This window comes from Artemia franciscana, chromosome 17 (genome assembly GCF_032884065.1).
Source record: "Artemia franciscana chromosome 17, ASM3288406v1, whole genome shotgun sequence".
NCBI classification, from domain to species: Eukaryota; Metazoa; Arthropoda; class Branchiopoda; order Anostraca; family Artemiidae; genus Artemia; species Artemia franciscana.
This window is the reverse complement of record NC_088879.1, coordinates 35268568-35288727: the sequence shown is the minus strand read 5'-3', so window position 1 is coordinate 35288727 and position 20160 is coordinate 35268568. Positions and strand designations below refer to the sequence as shown.

Below are 20160 nucleotides of genomic sequence, written 5' to 3'. Positions count from 1 at the left end.
TAATAGTAGCAATTTTGTCACAGTAAAACATATTATTTGCTGAAATGTCATGGAGAATCACCACTATTATTTACACCTAGTAATGCTGGGTACACCAAGACAAGCAAGACAGACTAGCCCCATGTGATTTCTAAGTAGCTATGGTTCTAAGCTAATGTATATATTAAAGTGTTGGTTCCTTGCCCTGAGAACTATAGGTTATGTTTATTTATTTACATTAATGAAACCCAGTTGTGTCTAAAAAAATAGGGTATTAAACTGACTGATCTAATGATATAGACTTACTGAAATAAACTGAATTGAAAGACACTTCCCGAACCCAGTTTTTATAGAAAAATACTGTGGTTTTTGGCCTTCAATTCAGGAAACGTAATAATTAATGGAACCTTGAGTATTTAAGCTCTGATTATATAGGTAAAGCTATATTAACTAAATTTTTGAGCTTTAATTTGAGCTTAAAACGTTGCAATACTGTAATAATTCTTAGTTTTCTAAGCAGTTTCAGCCAATACATTGCTAGATAAGCATTGGTTCTTACCTATTCTAGATGGTGTCCGAGGAAGCTTGTATTCGTTGGATAAATGGTCTTGTGGTACTTGTAACAACAGAGCTCACATGCAAAGATCCAAATAGGGAAAATTCTATTCTAATTTAAATACATTTGTGTAAATCAATTAAGATTTAAATAGAGTCTTGGGATTTTTGGTGTTGAATTATGCCACAGATTTCAGAATATAACCTGTTTTGCTTTTATCTTTTGCGTTACAGTAAATAACTACTTTTTGAGCAGCTCTTGAAATTTCAAAGTCCGAGCCCCGTAGCCTACCAAGAGTTATCTCAGGTATATACTGTCTGACGTCTTAAGATACGTTCAAACTATATGGATTGTTACAAAGGTATTACCCAATAATTTAAATATGCGCCGTCAAAAGTTGTTGTGTGTGTAGCAAATTGTAAGTTCTAGAATCTCTTATAAGCTTAAAATCGAGGTTTGAATTTGCCTCGACATATTATACCTTTCTATTTCCTTATTTTTATTGTAGTTATTGTCTGTCTTATTGTTTTATAGGTGATATCTACATTTTGGGATGTACTAATGTTGGAAAATCATCGCTATTTAATGCATTATTACAGTCGGATTTATGCAAATCAGACGCTGTAGATCTTATAGATAGAGCCACGACTTCTATTTGGCCTGGAACAACTTTGAATCTTTTAAAGGTAATAAAATAGCCCCCCATTTATTCGATTTTTCTTTTCGAACAAAAAGTTTTGAATTATGGCCTGTAACTCCCTTACTTCTACTTAATCCCTCTTTCTCCCAAAGTTCTTCACAAACTGGAGGGTATCTTCCCTCCTTGTAAGACCATAACATGCAAAGCATGTCGTTTGGAATTATTTACAAATAAAAACAGTCTTTTTTATGTACGCCCCCCCCCCTTTAAAGACATTTCTGGCATAAGCACCACCTTTCAGTCATTTAGATATTATTTTCGTTATCAAGAAATGAATTCTTCAGTTATTGTTTAGATACGAAGAGTCCCTGCTGCATGTTGTTAACAATATTCAATATCAGAACCAATACTTGGGCTATTTCTAATAATCTTCCTTTTCATCACCATTGTCACTGGTGACGATGACTTTTATGTGACTTTAACGTGACTTTTGTCTTTAAATCAATCAACAAAGGGCTAATTTTAGATGAAAAATTTCATATAATTTTCATCACTGCGATTGTTTTGCAGTGCATGTGAATATTAGGAAGAATGAAAAATTCTTTAACCTCTTAATGATTTTATAGCTATACATATTTTTATCTTTTGTTGCCACCAGGAAAAATAGAAATATTGAGACCATTGCATTAAAATTGCAACGATAAAAGCTATTATATTAAATTCATTATGTTATATACGAATATTCTTATAATATTCTGAATATGTTATATTCATAAGTGTTATATTCGAATATTCTTTTCAATTGTTGGATTAAGTATTACAACCTTTAAAATTTTCTTGAAAGTAATGCTTATCTCTCGTCTTGTAGTCTTATTTTTGCCTGTATTGTATGACTTTTATTTCAGATGAATGGCAACCCTGGTTGGAAAACCAAGATGTATGCATAAAGGCAATATTAAGAGAGGATTGGTGATAGGATTTTTTTTTTCAAAGACAGAAATTTTAGGTTCAGAAACACTACATTTAAAAATTAGATTCTTGAATTTTAAGGGGGGAGGGTGGCTTTAGACATATCGTCCCAGGAATTCTGAGGGAGCATACTCTGTAACAATTAGACTTTTACATTTGTCAGCAGTAAATTTGTTAGACATTGTATTACAGCACTGAGCGTTTTCAGTTATAGCGCTTTTTTCGTCTTGTAGCAGTCATTCATTTGTCTCATATGTAGTGTGATTCTGTGGAGTGGTAACTCTTGTTAGTTAACGATCATGTGTACATAATCACAAAGTCAATAGGGGCGTATCATAGGATCTTCGTATACTGTAGCGTATATTTTGAGACCCACTTTAACAACTTTTTACTTTTTTCAAAATTTAATAGTTTTTTTTTTAATTGAAGAGGTTTTTTTATGCTAAAAATTTTCTAAAGAAAATATTCTGATGCAAATTGACTTTTGCAGTAGTTAGGAGCATATATATTAGGCATAGTGTTGCAGGGCTGAACTTTTTTTCCATTATTGCACTTTTTCGTTTTGTAGCATTTATCTATCTGTCACGTTGTGAGCTTCACTTATTCAAGTGGTTACTTTGTTTGATCTCCCTTTCCACGAGTGAGTGTTCTCAGATGAACTCCCACTGTTTAGTTCTAGTAAATAAAGGTTTATCTTTTTCGAGTTTCCACTGGCATCTCCCTCTGCTATTCGTGTTTATGAAAGAACTCAACGATTAATAGAAGAACGTCACAAGAAAAATCTAGAAACTCAACTCCAAAAAGAACAAGTGAAGAAAACTCAAAATCCGGTCTATGCCTCGCTGATGGGTGAGTTTTTTTTTATCATACTTTTGTTTATCACATATTGTACAGGTTGTCTTCCATGTTTGTGTTTTATCATACAGGACTTAAAACTAGATTTTGTTTTTAAAATGGTCTTTTGGACTCATGGGAGGGGTTTTTCTCTGAGGATACTCTAAATGCAATCCCCCCTGGTTACGAGTTTCTATTACTCTTGAGCTGTATCGCTCCTTACAATTGAAACATTATCTTGAATTTTAGATGTTGCTTTACAGAAAATAAGATATTACTGATAGTTAGAAATTACTGATATTACTGATGGTAGATATTACTGATACTGATAGACGCTGATGCTGACCCATGCAGATATTACTGATAGTAGATATTACTGATAATGAGATAACTCAAAATCTTCTTTTCCTCACGTTGATGGATATTTTTTTTTTTATGCTCGTGTTTCATCACACATATTCTACAAGTGTAACGTTTGTGTTTGTGTTTGTTGTAACTGGACTTAATATTGGATACTTTAAATGGACTGTTGGACTCAGCACGCAAAGGGTACAGACGGGAGGGATTTTATCTCTGAGAATAGTCTAAAATGTCCCCCCCCCTAAAAATGCGAGTTGGTCAATAAATCTATAGTTAAAAGAAAGGAAAATAACATACATAGTAGCCATTGAATTTTTAGCCTGCTTACCTTACAAATTAATGTCATTTTTATTTTTACTTTGGATACACCCTTGCCTCAAATATGTTTGTGTAAAATAATATTGCAGATTAGAATCAAAAGTCATTTTTTCTCTGAGAATAATCTAAAATTATCCCCGAAAGATTGAAAAATTTAGAGCGAAACTGATAATTGAAGAAGAACAACAGATGTTGTAGCCCTTTAACTCAACAGTGTTTTTAAAAATGTGGATGCCGGTAGCAAGAAGTATATCTGGACCTCTCTCCCACCTTGAAAAAACATGACACTTTGGCGAAAAGCTTTGAACCAGAAGAGCTAGATGAGGAATTTAACCCCCATTCCCTTAGAACACCAAATTTAAAGAAAAATCGCAAAACTTCTAAATCTAGGGCAGAAATAAGTTAACACCAGATTTTAATTGAGGTCCAATATTTGCCCTCGTTGGATAATTTTAGCGTAGTTACACAGATTAGAATCAAAAGTCACAATGACATTTTAAAGGGCTTCATACTCGATTATTTGTTTTGAGTGGGCTGTTGAACTCTGTACAAACAAGAAGATAAAGATGTGAGAGATTTTTTTTTCTGAGAATAGCCTAAAAACAACCCCGAAAGATCAAAAAATTTAGAGCGAAACTGATAATTTAAGAGGGAGAAGAACAACAGATTTTGCAGCCCTTACACTAAACAATGTTTCTAAAAATGTGGATCTCAATAGCAAGAAGTAGATCTAGACCTCTCTCCCACCTTGGAAAAACATGACACTTTGGCGAAAAGCTTTGAACCAGAAGAGCTAGATCAGGAATTTAACCCCCATCCCCTTAGAAGACCAAATTTGAAGAAAAATCACAAAACCCCTAAATTTAGGGCAGAAATAAGTTAACACCAGATTCAAATAAATGTCCAATATTTGCCCTCGTTGGATGATTTTAGCGTAATTACACAGATTAGAATCAAAAGTCACAATGAAATTTTAAAGGACTTCATACTAGATTATTTTTTTTGATTGGGCTGTTGAACTCTGTACAAACAAGAAGATAAAGATGTGAGAGATTTTTTCTCTGAGAATAGCCTAAAAACAACCCCGAAAGATTAAAAAATTTAGAGCGAAACTGATAATTTAAGAGGAAGAAGAACAACAGATTTTGCAGCCCTTACACTAAACAATGTTTCTAAAAATGTTGATCTCAATAGCAAGAAGTAGATCTAGACCTCTCTCCTACCTTGGAAAAACATGACACTTTCGCGGAAAGCGTTGAACCAGAAGAGCTAGATCAGGAATTTAACCCCCATCGCCTTAGAAGACCAAATTTAAAGAAAAATCCCAAAACCCCTAAATTTAGGGCAGAAATAAATTAACACCAAATTCAAATAAATGTCCAATATTTGCCCTCTTTGGATAATTTTAGCGTAGTTACACAGATTAGAATCAAAAGTCATAATAAAATTCTAAAGGGTTTCATACTGAATTATTTTTTGGGGCTATTGAACTCTGTAAATACAAGATGATAAAGACGGGAGGGATTTTTTCTCTGTGAATAGTCTAAAAACAACCCCGAAAGATTGAAAAATTTAGAGCTAATCTGATAATTTAAGAGGAAGAACAACAGCAGATTTTGCAGCCCTTAGACTAAACAATGTTTCTAAAAATGTGGATGCCAATAGCAACAAGTAGATCCGGACCTCTCCCCCGTCGTGGAAAAACACGACAGTTTGGCGAAATACTTTTAAACAGAAGAGCTAAATCAGGAATTTAACCCCATCTCCTTAGAAGACCAAATCTAAAGAAAAATCGCAAAAGCCCTCAATTTAGAGCAGAAATAAGTTAACAAAAGATTTAAATATATGTCCAATATTTGCCTTCTTTGGATAATTTTTAGCATACTAACTTCGCAGATTACTGTCCTTTTTATATTTACTTTGGATACATTCCTGCCTTAAATGTACGCTATAATTTAGCATATTAGAATCAAAAGTCCAAGTTTCGGTATGTGGTAAAATTCCCCGATGCTATTTCTGAAAGTTATCCCCAATTATATAATTTGTTGTTACTGTGAGACCCTTTGTTTAATTTAAGCACAAAAAATATTAAATAATCAACGGATGAAACGGAGGAGGGAGTTCAAGAACTTTTCATACACAATAATAACTAGCTATCCAAAAATTAGAGCTTGTCCATGGATAGGAAAATACTTAATTACCATACTTTATAAAAGAAGAGACAAGAATGAGATGCAGTTCAGACCGAAATCTTTTCAAGTTTGATCTTTATTTTTCATAAAAAACTATTTTCATAGTTATTGTAACCTAAGGCTGATTTAACTATTTAAAATGAGGTTTTGTTGTTGTTATTGCTGGGAAATCATTTACTTAATTAATCATTAATCATTATACAAGTGTTTTTGTATCTTTTTTTTTAAGTATTTGATAGGTTTTGATTGTATTTTTTTTTTCTTTATATTATATTGTAGCGTACTCCTCATTTTTTGAGGGTAATAAAGAAAATAAATAATAAACAAATACAAAATAATAAAAAACTTATAAAAGAAGCAGAGTGTGTCCATGGAATGGACAACAGTCCATAAACATACTGTTAAAAAAAGAGTCCTTTGCTGCAGTCCAGAAGCAAAATTTTTTTGTTTTCCTCTTTACCATTCATGGAAAAAGTTGGTTTATTTTTGTCTTAGACGCTAATATCACTGAATTGAACAGTTGAGAAATGATTGAAAAATAAAACATGTTAAGTATTAAATAAAACACGAATTAGGGAACTAGACTATGTTAGAAAAAAGATCTGGATTTTGAGCTAGATCAACAAATTTTGCTTCTCCACATCTGCGTCTTCGATAATTCTGGTATACACCTTATGTACAGTTCAAAATCTTTCCATAATTTTGTGGATTTGCCTTTCAAAATTTATTTCCAACCCTATTTTTTAAACAGCCCCCATCTTATTTGTATGCTCGTCATTTCTGTTTAATTATATGAATTATCTTTTTTAGAATGAAGAGCAAATTAAAGAAAAACATGCTCCAGTAGAGTTCTGATCATACCTTGGGTTTAGGCCTTGCTGGGTAGTTTTTGAAAAAGAAACATGGTATACCCGCTATCTAATATTTTTCTTATATGTTTTTCTGACGCTCAACCTTAATGAAATATACCAAAGTAAGATAAAAATATAATACTTTAGAACCAAATTCTGTCTATATATTTGCACATAAAGGGGGGGGGAGGTAGAATATAGCGGGTTTTTATGCCTAAAGTGTTGGGTACAATTATTCTGCATATTATGTAGTAACAAATGTTTTTTACTTCACACTGTCCAAGTACTTTACCCCCCCCCCCCTCCCCTAATATACAAATATACAGCCCAAATTGTATATTCTCCATCTATTCTTCATTCCTCTTGTCTTGTCTAATGCTAAGTTAAAAAAAAAAAAAAAAAAAAAAAAAAACGGTTCTATAATGCGTCAATGAATGAACAACCTAGACAGTAGGAGGTTTATCATACAAGAACCTTTTTCAGCAGCATATTTATCATTCTATTAGTAGCCATCCATTCAGTTTTGAAAGTCAAGTAATAATCCAGAAAAAGGCCCTCTACAAAATTTGTTTGTAGACTGCTAAAGAAATTGTAGTGGCGAATACACAATTTTCACGAAATACAGTGCCATCTATATCTTACGATAAATTTCATCTTAACATTTGCTATGAGAAATAATTACAGATGGCGCTTCATTTAAGAAAAATGACTAGAATCTTGGATTAAAAACGCTGCATGAGGAAACTTTCCAAAATAATAGAAATGCTATTCCCAAAAACTAATAATTTTGTAGAAAAGTGGAAAACACTTAAATAGGTGAAGAAAAGCTTAGCTGCATGCAAGATGTGTTAACTATAATTATTCTGCATATTCTGAAGTAAGAATTGTTTTCTTAACATGTTTCCTTGTCAAGAGCTCCTCAGCTAGGCCTGTACCGTATCAAGTGTTTAGTAGATTGGATAGGTGTGGAATGACTCCTTAATAAAAGGACACAAATTTTCAGTTAAAAGCGCAATGCAAGCACTAGATTGAACCACATTGGAATGATTTCAAAAAGAAACTGGCCTCAGGAGTATTCCTTGTGATTATGGGTAGATAAAGCTAGCAACTCGTGAAACTAGTAGGTGATTTCTAATTAAATGGGGCTTTATAGAGCTGGGCGTTGAAGTAGACCTGAGTGCAATCGGATATTTACATTCTTAAGGCAACGCACATTTATGCAGACGAAAATTTGGGTTGGTTCCAAAACTTTTGCACTGTTTATGCACAACTGGAACTAACAAAAGATTTCGAAAAGAGCTAAAAAAAACTGCTTTTTTTTGTTTTTATCTTATAAGCTAAACTTGTGATTTATAAACGGAATCTGTTATGATGGGTAATGCAAATACAGTATCAAGTCCAGACAAAACCATTGAATACTCTTGTGTAGGTTTGTAAGCTATTTCTTGGTAATCTTATAAGAGAAGATACCATATATACCCGCACAACGTATCAACGTTGGAACCAAACTAAAGGCAGGACGTCATCCGATAGGATTGGATTTGAAGATATCATAAAGAAAGATTTAAAGGGAGTAGGAACCTCTTTGGGGGAGTAGAGCTCTGTACAGTGTGGTTTAAAGGAGGGCGTGTGACTGTGCCAATCTCAAGTGGGTTGGTACTGCAACAAGTCAGAAGAACAGGGGCGAATCTCCAGCATTTTTTGGGGGGGGGGGCCAAGGAGGGTCTAAATCTAGACAGTCAAGGGGCATGGGATATATAATAATTTTTTCTCCGCATTAATGGAGGAGTGCAGCCCCCTCCCCTCCAAACGGCACCACTGCAGCAGAATCAATAGTAATTATAGTAGTTCTAAGTTTACAAGCAATATTATCATTCCAACAATATCCAGAATTCTGGATGTTTATTATTCAAGATATCTGGATATCATTGTACATTAAGAAGTCAGTCTTGATTCATCCGTTTTTCTCCGCCTTTTATGTTAACATTATTTGTTTCATATCAATCCTACTTCTTTTGTAATAATATTGCTTCATTTATGTTAATATTGCTCCTTTTATATTAATGCTACACAACAACAGATTACATTAATGGGCTTGACGTAGAACGGACGTGGCATGGCCACTTTTCATTTTTTTACTTTTTACAATATCAGTGTGAACAATGCATCTCTAGAAATAAAAATCATTTCTAAATATTTATAGGAAAAATTGGAAGGACTTTTTTGTCAAAACAAGAGCTGAAGAAGATGGAAGAAGGTGAAAGTGACCCATTTTCTGTAAGCTCGAATACAATTCCATCGACTGGAGATCCTCGCCCAATATATGACCCAAACGACCCACGCGAAAATCGGCCTAAATTCTGTCTTGACTCGCCTGGCACGGTAAACAACGATCAACTTTTGACACTGCTTACTATGAAAGAATTGGAGCTTGTGGTACCCCGAGAATATATACGTCCAAGGAGTTTCTTAATTAGGCCAGGAATGACTCTGCTTCTTGCTGGTCTTGGACAAATTGACTTTATTGATGGGAATAATTACATTATGTAAGTTTTTTTTATATATAAAAACTTTTTATTTAGCTCCATAAAGTGGTAATTTTAGTGCAACTTCTTAAAACTCATTAAAATGTAATTCTTATAAATTCTCATCACCCCAAATTTTTTGTACAATAAATTTGTGAATATATAAAATATCGATATCGATATTGACTCTTTGTTTGACTCTTTGCCATATTTGCCACAATTCTTTGCCAATTGTTTGCCACAAAGTTTGACTCTTTGCCACAATTCTACTTTTTAAAACAATTAAAAGCTTTAGCGTAAAGAGCGAGGCGTTGAGGAGGGGACAACCCATTTCATATACGGAGTAATTTCTGTTCGTTTTAAGTTTTAATGTCGCTCCTTACTTACAGTTAAAAAAACTAGTTTTTTTTTTATTTAATATATTGTAGGGTGAATAATTATGCTGAACGCTAATAATTATAGCTGTTTTTAACAGAAGAAAAAGGCTTTATTTAGCTGAATAAAACTTCATAGTAATTTTTTTCACCCTTATTTTTTATGTAATTTTACTAATAGAATATTTAATGTACTTTTCTGTTATTTTAGTGATAGATAATTAGATCAATCCAAAAATTAGGTAAATTTAAATTTACTGTAATCAAAATAAAGTAAATTATTAAAATTCAATAATTCAATTAAAATTATTTAAAGGAAATTTTATGACTGTGTTGTGTAAGTGTTTTCTTATTAGAGGACAGATACTTTTTATTTGGCTGAATAAAACTTCATGGTGATTTTAGTACCGCTTTTAAAGCCTAACTCGTAAATGCGATCATTATAATTTATTGTCGCCCCAAGTTTTGTGTTGTCTTTTTGGTAAATTAGTAGAATCAATTTAATTAAACTAAAATTGAAACGAGATAATTATCGTTTTTAATCACCCAAATTTTTTTGCTGAGTGATTTTATTGCGATCAAATAAATAGACCCTACCTTAGGACTGTCTATGCTTCCTGAGGCACCCAGGCACTTATTTTTACTTGTAGCCTACTTGCTGTGGGACCAAACGTGGACGCCTCATCCAGAATCTAGAAGACTCCTTACGTAATAATCCTATATGTTGCCATCTTTTGCCAGCTCTTCAGTATACCGGAGCCAGCAGCTCTTCCACTTTTTGCCAAACTTTCGAAATCCACCAATGTGTCGAGGTCATTTTTGATAGTTGACCGCCAGGACGTCTGCGCCAATCTGGCCAAGCAGCAGCTAGAAGCACTTGCCTGGTGATGCTGTTATTGGGTCTTCTCAGGACATGGCTAAGCCAACGCAGTCTTCTTTGTTTGAAAATCGCGGCTGTGTGCTCGATGCTCAGCCCTGACGCACATCAGCATTTGAGATTTTTTTTTTTGGAAGTGTCGAATCCTCAGGATTTCTTGTAAACAGCGGCGGTCAAAGACTTTCATACCATGAAAATGAAGTGAACTCAGTTGCCAACTATTAGGAGAGAACAGATCTAGCAGCCGCTTTTATAGACACAAATTTTTGTCTAAATACTGATTTCATGGCGGTAGAATTGAGACAAGTTTCTTTGGACTATGTTGATTTTGTTCTGTATGTTAATATCCTAGCCTCTACGATAGTCTATTAGCGAGCCAAGATAAGTGAAGCTATCGACTTTTTCCAATTTCTCTCCGTAATGAACAAGCTGATAATCCGACTTTATCTTTAGGTCCTTAATTTACTTTGACCGTGTTGATCGTCATGCCAAGTAGCTGAGAGAAATATGCTATTTTATTTGGTATTACTTGGCCAGTTGTTGGATTGGTAGCAAGAGCAACGATGTCATCCACGTAGTCCAGGTTAGACACCTTAATGCCCAAACATATAATGATACCATTAAAAATTGAGAGTGCTTGGTTGTTGCCAATGTAAAGCCACTTTTGGCAGTCTATGGTCATCTAGGTGCAGGACATGTCCTAATTATCCTTATTGTTGGACTCTGATGGTATCGGTCACTAAAGGTTGTCGTACCATTTCAAGGATGGGCGGGTTTGCTGTCTGTAACCAGTGGATTTTCAATATTCTACAAAGGCATGTGTTTTTAAAAGCTATGAGTCATCTCTGTTGTTCTTGATTCAGTTGTCATGATTCAGTGGCATAAAGTAGTATTGGCATAACATTGCTGTTAAAAAGGCCTAACGTTAGGTACAGAGAAAATTTCCGAGATGCACTTACTTTATGAGGATTGTTGAAGGCATCATTTGCTTGTCCCTTTCTGGTGAAGAATTCTTTCACTATCGCGCAAGAGTTCTGAATGATTATTCCCAGGTATCTGAACTGGAAAATCTGTTCAACATCATACTCGTCACATTTGATGGACAAGAGAGCTGCTAATTGCTGTGCATTTACTTTTCTCTCCCTAGAGCAAGATAGTTGGCCGTAACCAGTTTTTTTTTTTTTGCTTCACTCAAGCACTGCTATATGTAGTAAAGCAATAAATAAAACACACTTGATTAGATTTGCATACCTAATTAAAAATCATTAAATTGGAATTAAAATAATTAAATTATGCAAGTTTTTTTATTTTTTATTATCAAATAAGAAACACTTATTTATTAGCCTTAACATAACTTTAATATTTTCAATGAATATTTTTAAAATTTAACTTAAAATATAGTTAGGCTAGTTTTTTAACTTTCAAAGTTTTTGCGTATCAATTCTATTTATAGTGTTAATCTTTATTATAATAGATAAAGTTATATTGAGTAGATAGATAGATAAACACATGAAAATTATACCTGAAGTTATCCAGAAGAAGCATGGATACTGCTATTCCTATTTTATTTATTAAGAAAGGAAAATAATAGTGATGGAAGGAGACAGAAATAGAATATTATTTTTACAGAACACTTTAAGTGAATTGTTTTGTTAAGCTGATCAAAATCTCAGGATCTGTAGCTCATATCTGGGGCTAGAAAATTGTTAGCATTCTTTTATGTTCACTCTTTTCCTGCGTGCAAGTCTGAGCAGTTTCTTTAGAAAACCTCCAACCTTAATTTAGGCCATAGGTCATTTTTCAAGCTTTCTTCATTCATGGAACATAACAATTTTCTGAATTAGCGGAAATCTTCTCCATTCGGATTATATTAAAAAGTGTATATGTAGTCGGAGATGATTTCTCCAAATGAGTTATCATATTTGTTTGGAACTTCCATTGAATTGAGAGGGAACATCCAAAATTTTTATGAGGGGGGGGGGCATCCGTTTTTCGTTGCGCCCACGCTTCAGAACCGTATGTGACCACTGTCATAACTGCGCCTTCCTATGTTCTCATCTTGGATCGTGGAGTTATCTTGTTATTCTCCCAAACTACCATTTAGGAACTACTAACTACTACTATTTAGGTTGAAATAGCATTATATGACAAATGAGGCTTATTAAGTAGATGGATAAAAAAGTTGATTAAAGGGAGTAGGGGGAGGGACTGTCCTTTCTACTAGTAAATGAGTTATCCCAAAGATGTATTTCCGGTTTCGTCTCCCGACTGAAGGATCGTGTTGGAATTTTCACAGACTTTTCTTAGGATGGGGGGAGGGGGGCAAGACTATTTGGCGACAATCGTCGCGAAAGAGTACACGCTACTTTTTTTTATGCCTATGGTCAAATATGTTGCGCAGCAAATAATTAAATGAATGAGGATGTACGTTTGGTGGCTTAAATATACATGACTGAAACGTCAAACAATGTAACATGCAAACAATGATTAATTTTTTTTCTCGTCTTCTCAAGTGTATTTGAAGTAACAGTTACTACCAATGGTTCAAGTCTTTCTACAATCATATTTTTGTTTTTGGTTGGCAAAGTATCTAGAGATTTTCCAATCGGAATTATTCTCTTTTATGCTGTTCCATTTTGTATGGAATTTTTTTGTATGCTTTATTTAATTTTTTTTTAGAGAATCAATTTTATGTATGGCCAATCTCGTGATTTCCCCCCTCCCCTTTTCGCCCTGATTATTCATACTTTGTTAAATGGAGGTGGGAATTTGACTTGAAAATGGAACGAGAAGTGTAGAATTCAATGGGAGTTTTTGTACCAAAACCCAAAATTAGATACATCTATCTAATGCAATGCAATGCTTTTTCAAAACCTTTCTTGTATTCTTTTTTTCTTATTTCTAAGAATTAATTTTATTTGTGACTAATCTCGTGATCTTTTTCCCCTCTTTTGTCCTGATCGGTGATTCATTGCTAAACTGATGCGAGAATATTAATTTAAAAACGGAATGAGAATGTTGGAATCGGATGGGAGGTTTTATGCCAGACCCCAAAATTTCATACAGACAACTATATTGGTGAAACTGATGAAAAATGTCAGTGTTGGCTGATGCATTTAATTAAACACAAAAACCTGTTATTTAAACTGTTTAATTCATTTTTAGTCTTCATTTAGTTGTCTAAAAACAGTAGGATACGGCTAACAAGATAAAGCGTAGGGAGGTGGAAGCTCCAGGTAGATAAAGAAGCTGGAGTCTATAGTTGGGCTTTTAAGAGGGAGAGTGGTTGCAGTAGCTTATGTGATTAGCAACAGTAACTGTTGCTCATGTGATTAGCAACAGTAGCAGTAGCTGATGTGATTTGCAACAGTAGCTGTTGCTGATGCAATTAGCAACAGTAGCTGATGTGATTAGCAACAGTAGCTGATGTGATTAGCAACAGTAGCTGTTGCTGATGTGATAAGCAGCAGTGGCTGATGTGGTTAGCCACAGTAGCAATAGCTGATGTGATTAGCAACAGTAGCTGTTGCTGATATGATCAGCCCGATTCTATGATAAAAGCAGTCCTCAGCCCATGGTTTGCGAAAGATATAAAAGGGAAATGTGTAAAGGACTTTCTAATCTTCATTAATATCTTATCTTTTTAAGATATGCCATAAAAATTATACGATATAGAATAAAAATTTTTTGTGACAGGTTTAACAAGTGAGTCACGTATGTAGCATTGAACGAGAACTTTTTTTTTTTTGCTTAAATAATTGTGAATAGCTTAAAATTTTATTTCTTCTGGTTTTGATTTTATCTGTTGGTTTTTCCCCCTTGTTTGTCTTCAATGATGTGTTTTTTTATTCGGATTGTTTCTCTTGCATCTTCGTTCAGAAAATGTGATTGTGTTTCCTTTTAAATTTCTCTTAAAGCGCGGAAGAATTGAAGCGGTTTTCGGCTCAAAATATTCGTCCAATTTTTTTTTGATCTAAAATAAAAAAGGAAAAAGTCTTGATTTTCTTTTCTTCAATTTATTTCTGTTATAGCTGGCCAATTCGGTTCACAAAATTGCATATATCTTTATTTATTCTCACAGCTTTGTTATGCATAAGAAGGGATCTGTAATGACCGATGTAGAGGCAAGTTTCCATTTGTAACTTCTATTAGCAAAACAGTGTCAAAATACAAAATACGGAAAAAACAGCTAGATATAGATGTTTTAGTATGAAAAACTCAGCTGGAATATTTACTGGGTCGCCACTCTATTGCTTTTCTCAAAACGGTTCTTGAGAAGAGAGCCACTTAGCATAGATACAAGGTCGTCTCCATGGGAGGGGGGGCAGGGGATTATACCCCCCCCCCGTTCCCGCTAAAATGTGTGCTCGACTCGTGAAAACATAACAAAATAGATATAAATGAACTTCTTATGCTTTTTTTTATAGTTTTTTTGTGTAATCCCCCCCTCCACCCCCCAAAAAAAATCCTGGATACGACCCTTCATAGATAATGTGATATTTGCATAAGAATCTATCGAGATTTAAAAGAGATATACTCAGTTCAGTTTCCGACCTTTTTATGATTCTTCCAAAAGGAGACGACCAAATCAAAAACTAGTGGAATGTTCTATTCGTATCTAAAAAGCTTTTTGCTATATTCTTTCTAATTTAAACATACAGAGATACAACTGATTGTATTTTATGTGTATACAAAGCATATATGTATTTTGGTGTTTACTAAAGTATGTACTGGCATTTATCCAGCTGGTGGTTTCCATCTTCATGGTAGTTAAGCTATGTTGAGGACATATTTGAATTTTGCTTCGGTAACTGGTAATTTAATTAAATGTTAATTTGGTAACGGCAATTTTACGTTACTCGATGTTTTGCCGAATGATAGCAAAACTGGTTTTATCACTTGGGGACAATATCGGTCCCTTGCTCCCGTCACCATCACTACCCCACTATAAGCAAAAAAGAACTTCAGTTTGGTACCCCCTTAGAGGCTGTACCCAGGCACGGCCAATTTGTATTGTATTTACTAAATAAATACTTACTTAATGTACGCAGAATACTGAGGTCAACGGAAAGTAGATCGACCCCAAATAAGGTCGGAATTGGTTAAAAGAAGGACTTAAAGGGCATTAGAACTTCATGGTAGGGATAAAAAGTGAAATATTGAGTAGATCGGGGTGGAGGAGGAACGTGCACAGCCGTCGGAATTAAGTAATTAACTTAATTAGTTTTGCTTAAAATTCTTATCTTTATTTCTTGGTTTGTTATCATTCTCATCTTTTTTTCTTTTTTTAAGCTTAACAGTATTCTCCTCCAATTGTCTTCCTGTTACTGTGTTGCCTACAGAAGAAGTGGAAAACTTTTTTCAGGAATGTGAGAATACACCTTTGATAGCTGTGCCGAGTGGTGGAGAAGAAAGAATGAAGCAGTGGCCCTCTATGCAATTTAAAGAGTTTGAAATGAAAGGCGTGTGGTGGGAGGAAAGCTATGCTGACATTACCCTCTCGAGTGCTGGTATAGTTCTAATTTTTTTATTTGCTTTTCAGTTTTTATTTTGTGTTTTACTTTTTAAATTTACTTTTTCAGTTCATTTTTACTTTCAGTTTACTTTTAATTTTTACTTTTAGTTTTACTTTAATACTTGTAGTTTTAAAGTGCAAATTTATCTTCTGACAGACTGATGGCTCTCCAGAACTGTATTATGAATATGAAAAAAAAAAAATACAAGAAGATCGGCAGGGGCTGGTTAATTATGGGAAGTTTGACATTTTAAAGTCCTTTTCTCTTTCTCACCCTCCTCTGTCTGCCTCTCACCGTCTGTCTTTCTTGTGAGACATAAATAGCTAACTGATATTTAATAACAATGGATTTCCATGTAAAAGCTATAGTTTTTGGGAAACATGGTTAAATAGGAAATAGTTACGGCTGTATTATTCTGCTGGATAATGAGACGGGTTGTCAGGATTATCTTAATAGTCATCAGACGAAGTTATGTGTTTTTCATTTTGGGAAACATACTCATGTGATGCAGAGGTATGCCAAAATACTATTAAAATTTTGGGGATAATATTTATATTATATACGTTATGTCTAGGTATTTTCTTCGGTATTTCGGAAAACATATCGTTCCCATTACCCTAAAGGTCGTATCTGACAATTTTAAACCTCTGGGATATTTGCCTAAAGCTGATGCAAAGATACCTCCAAAGGAATAATCAGCAGGATAATATAGATCAAGAGGTCCAAAGTGTGACTGAAGCTACCCTGCTGACCTTTAGAGCAGCTCCGCAGACGGTTTTTTACCTGTTTCAAAAGTTTGAAAATATCAGATTTGATTTTTAGGGGTAACAACGACATTATTCACATTACCTTGTGACATATCATTACTACTAAAACTCTTAACAACTCACTGCAGCACTAAATCTCTTTTCGTAATAAATTTGTTTTTGATGCTAACGTTAAACTTCATGTGTGCTATTCTAAAATTGTTGCGAACAGGGGGAGATACAACCGCAAAGCCCTTTCACAAATTTATTCTTGCTTTTGTGATCACTCGGTTTTATATCTTTCTGGATTGTATCCTGTTTGAAAAAGAAAAGATTTAAAGGCTCTCAAGTCATTTTATTTTCGTTTCCTCTGTTTTTTGTCGTATCTTCCTCCCTGGTACAAGAACAGTGATATGGTAAGAAATTTCGGGGATCTAGATTTATTAAATAAACTTAAAGTGCTACACCAGAAACTGTCCCACTCGATACATTTTACTATTAACCCTTTTCATGACCTTCTAAAATGTTTTTTACAGTAATTTAATGTGTCATTAGAAGTTGTTTTTTTGTGTTTTTTTTCTTTGTGTTTGTTTTTATACTCCGCTGTTTCAAGTGGGTCACAAATAAATTATTATTATTATTATTAAATCGCCCGATGCCAACAGATCTACGCACTTTTCTTCTCCATCTCAATCTATTCAAAGCCTCCCTCTTTGCACCCTCCCATGAAGTTCCTATTTCTTTTATTGCTTTCCTTGCAACATCCTCCCACCCCAACCGAGGATGACCTGCTTTTCGTTTGCCCCTAGGTGGTTGGCTGAGGAGGACAATTTCGGGTGGGTCCTAGCCATCTCATCCTTTCTCTCATTAAAGCCCTAGATAGTGGGATAGAACTTCATTTTTTTGGGCTGCTTATTATTTGAGGTACGATCAGTCAGTCGGATACCCAAAACATTCCGTTGATAATTTCTCTGAAAACATCTACCAACTCCTCCGTTTTTTAGAGCGCCCACAATTCGGAACCACACTTGACCTCTGTCATCTTTGTTGCATATAATATTCTAAAGCTTCGCAGTTTTACTTTTATATTCTTCCAAAAAACTTCTAACTGCGAAAAAACACCCTGGGCCTCGGCTTTTCTACTTTTAACATCTTCATTGCATCCACTGTCTTTACCAATAATACTACTTAGGTAGAAAAAGCTGACGACTTGATCAATCTTCTCATTACCCATTGTCACCTCTTCACCTTCACTTATTCCTAGTCGTAGCGACCCAGTCTTCTTCACATTTATCTTAAAAAATGTTCTTACACCCTGAACACGCAAAGCCTCTAAAGGTTTATTCATATTGCTAAAATTTTCATCTAGAACGCTTAAGTCATTAGCATAATCCAATTCTTGGAGAGTTTTATTACCTATTAGATTGAATGTTCGTCCATTGCCTTTGCTGTGCACCTTAGGACAAAGTCCATCAAAGTGATCCATATTATTGGGGATAGAACGCAACCCTGGTTAACTCCTGATTTAATACGAGACCAGCTATTAACTTCATTTCTTGCCTTAACCGCAGCGATGTTATTCTCATACATAACAGTAAGCACTTCAACGTTTTTATCTCGTATAGCCTACAATGATCACGAAAGTTTCTCCATTAGCTGATTCAAACGCTTGCTCATTATCTATGAAACTGAGAAATAAAGCCGTTTGATGACTCAGCCACTTCTCAATTATGAACCTAAGAGTGAAAACTTTTTAGACGCATCCTCTAAAAATTTCTCTTAAATATTATCTAAAGCAACCCCTAGTCTAAAAAGTATCATCATACTAAGTAATTTGCTATTTACTGTAACCAGGCTAATCCCTCAAACTACCACAGTTAGTCTTATCGTTTTTCTTATGAGGGATTTAATTAGTTCTCCTAAATTTGATAGGTACTTCCCCCTTTTTCAAAAATCAAATTCATATTCTTTAATAACTCGTCTCTAACCTCACAACCACCATGTTTAAGAAACTCATTTACCACACTATCAGCACGTAGGCCTAATTGTTTCTAATCCTTTGAGCACTATCAGTAATTCTTTTTCACAGAATAAACCTTCCTTCACATCCAATATTTCACAAACTTTTTCACTCTCAAATGTGACGGATCGTGACAGAACACTCTCAAATGTTCTGCCTATCTCTCTTTAACTCTTTTCTTGTCACTAATTGTGGCTCCGTTCACGCCTTTAACTGGTATAAGTCCAAATTTACCATTCTCTCTCAGTTTATTAACATGCCAGTACAATATTTTGCTATTATAACGTCTAGCTGCCTCTTCCAGATCCTCGTCAAATTTATCCATGGCTTCCATTTCACACCTCCTTAATTCATATTTTGTTGATTTCTCCACTTTTTTTTACATTGCTTTTACTTTCATGTAAATCCTTCACTCAAATAGCTCTTGTTCAAGCTCCTCTTCTTTTCTAGTAAACATAAAGTATTATCTGTAATATTCCTAGCCGTGTTTCTAACTTTTATTCCTTAGGTGTTCTTAGCAACTCCATAAACTATCTTCCTAAAATTATTCAATCCATCTTCTGCATTTTAAAATTTTAAACATCAAGTTACTTTATAGATAGAAATAGTAAGCTGTTGTTATACTTATAGGATGGATAGCCGTGACGCTTGGTGCAAGAAAAGAAGCGAAGATTCGAGTTGGGACTCCTGATGCCCGAGGAATTTACATGAGGAAGCCACCACTATTACCAAAAGCAGTTAATCTGCGTGGTAAAAAAATTAGAGCTAGTCCTGCTTATAGAGATCATAAAGTGGTTTTCAGTCACTGAATTAGTCGAAATTTGAGATTGGAAGAAATTTGGCAACGCTGTACCTGAAAACACAAAATAAAAGGACTGTGCGACTGTTCCTTCTTTCTGTCCTAGTTAATTTTCATTAATATTTTCTTAAAAGAAGTGCTTTCTGATGTTTATTCACGCTATAGGAATTTGAGTTGGTATGAGCTTTTAGAAATATTTTTTTTTTTTTTTTTAATGCTGTTTTTCATCTATCAAATTAACCAACTTTTGTATTTGGAAGGAGCTACAACCAATCTTCAGTTACTTGGTTATTCTAGGCTATTGTTGTTAGGATAAAAAAAAGCGATTATACTCGTCATGCTTTTTTGTATTGTATATACATGCACGCATATATATATATATATATATATATATATATATATATATATATATATATATATATATATATTATATATATATATATATATATATATATATATATATATATATATATATATATATATATATATATATATATATATATATATATATATATATATATATATATATATATATATATATATATGTATATATATATATATATATATATGTATATACTGGCTATTGGGGTGGCGCTTCGCGCCA

At 34.0% G+C, this 20160-nt stretch overlaps 1 protein-coding gene across 3 annotated transcripts in view; it reads left to right on the top strand.

Annotated features, from left to right (window-relative positions):
* The window catches only part of LOC136038185 (nitric oxide-associated protein 1-like), a 60832-nt gene extending 41140 nt beyond the window's left edge, over positions 1 to 19692 (top strand). For all 3 annotated transcript variants that reach the window (XM_065721268.1, XM_065721267.1, XM_065721266.1), the window contains exons 5-9: positions 1070 to 1221; positions 2849 to 2993; positions 8903 to 9245; positions 15768 to 15985; positions 19388 to 19692. In XM_065721268.1, coding sequence (XP_065577340.1) covers positions 1070 to 1221; positions 2849 to 2993; positions 8903 to 9245; positions 15768 to 15985; positions 19388 to 19566 — 1037 coding nt within the window. In that variant the 3' untranslated portion in view covers positions 19567 to 19692. The remainder of the gene's footprint in view (positions 1 to 1069; positions 1222 to 2848; positions 2994 to 8902; positions 9246 to 15767; positions 15986 to 19387) is intronic.
* Positions 19693 to 20160: the final 468 nt, after the last annotated feature.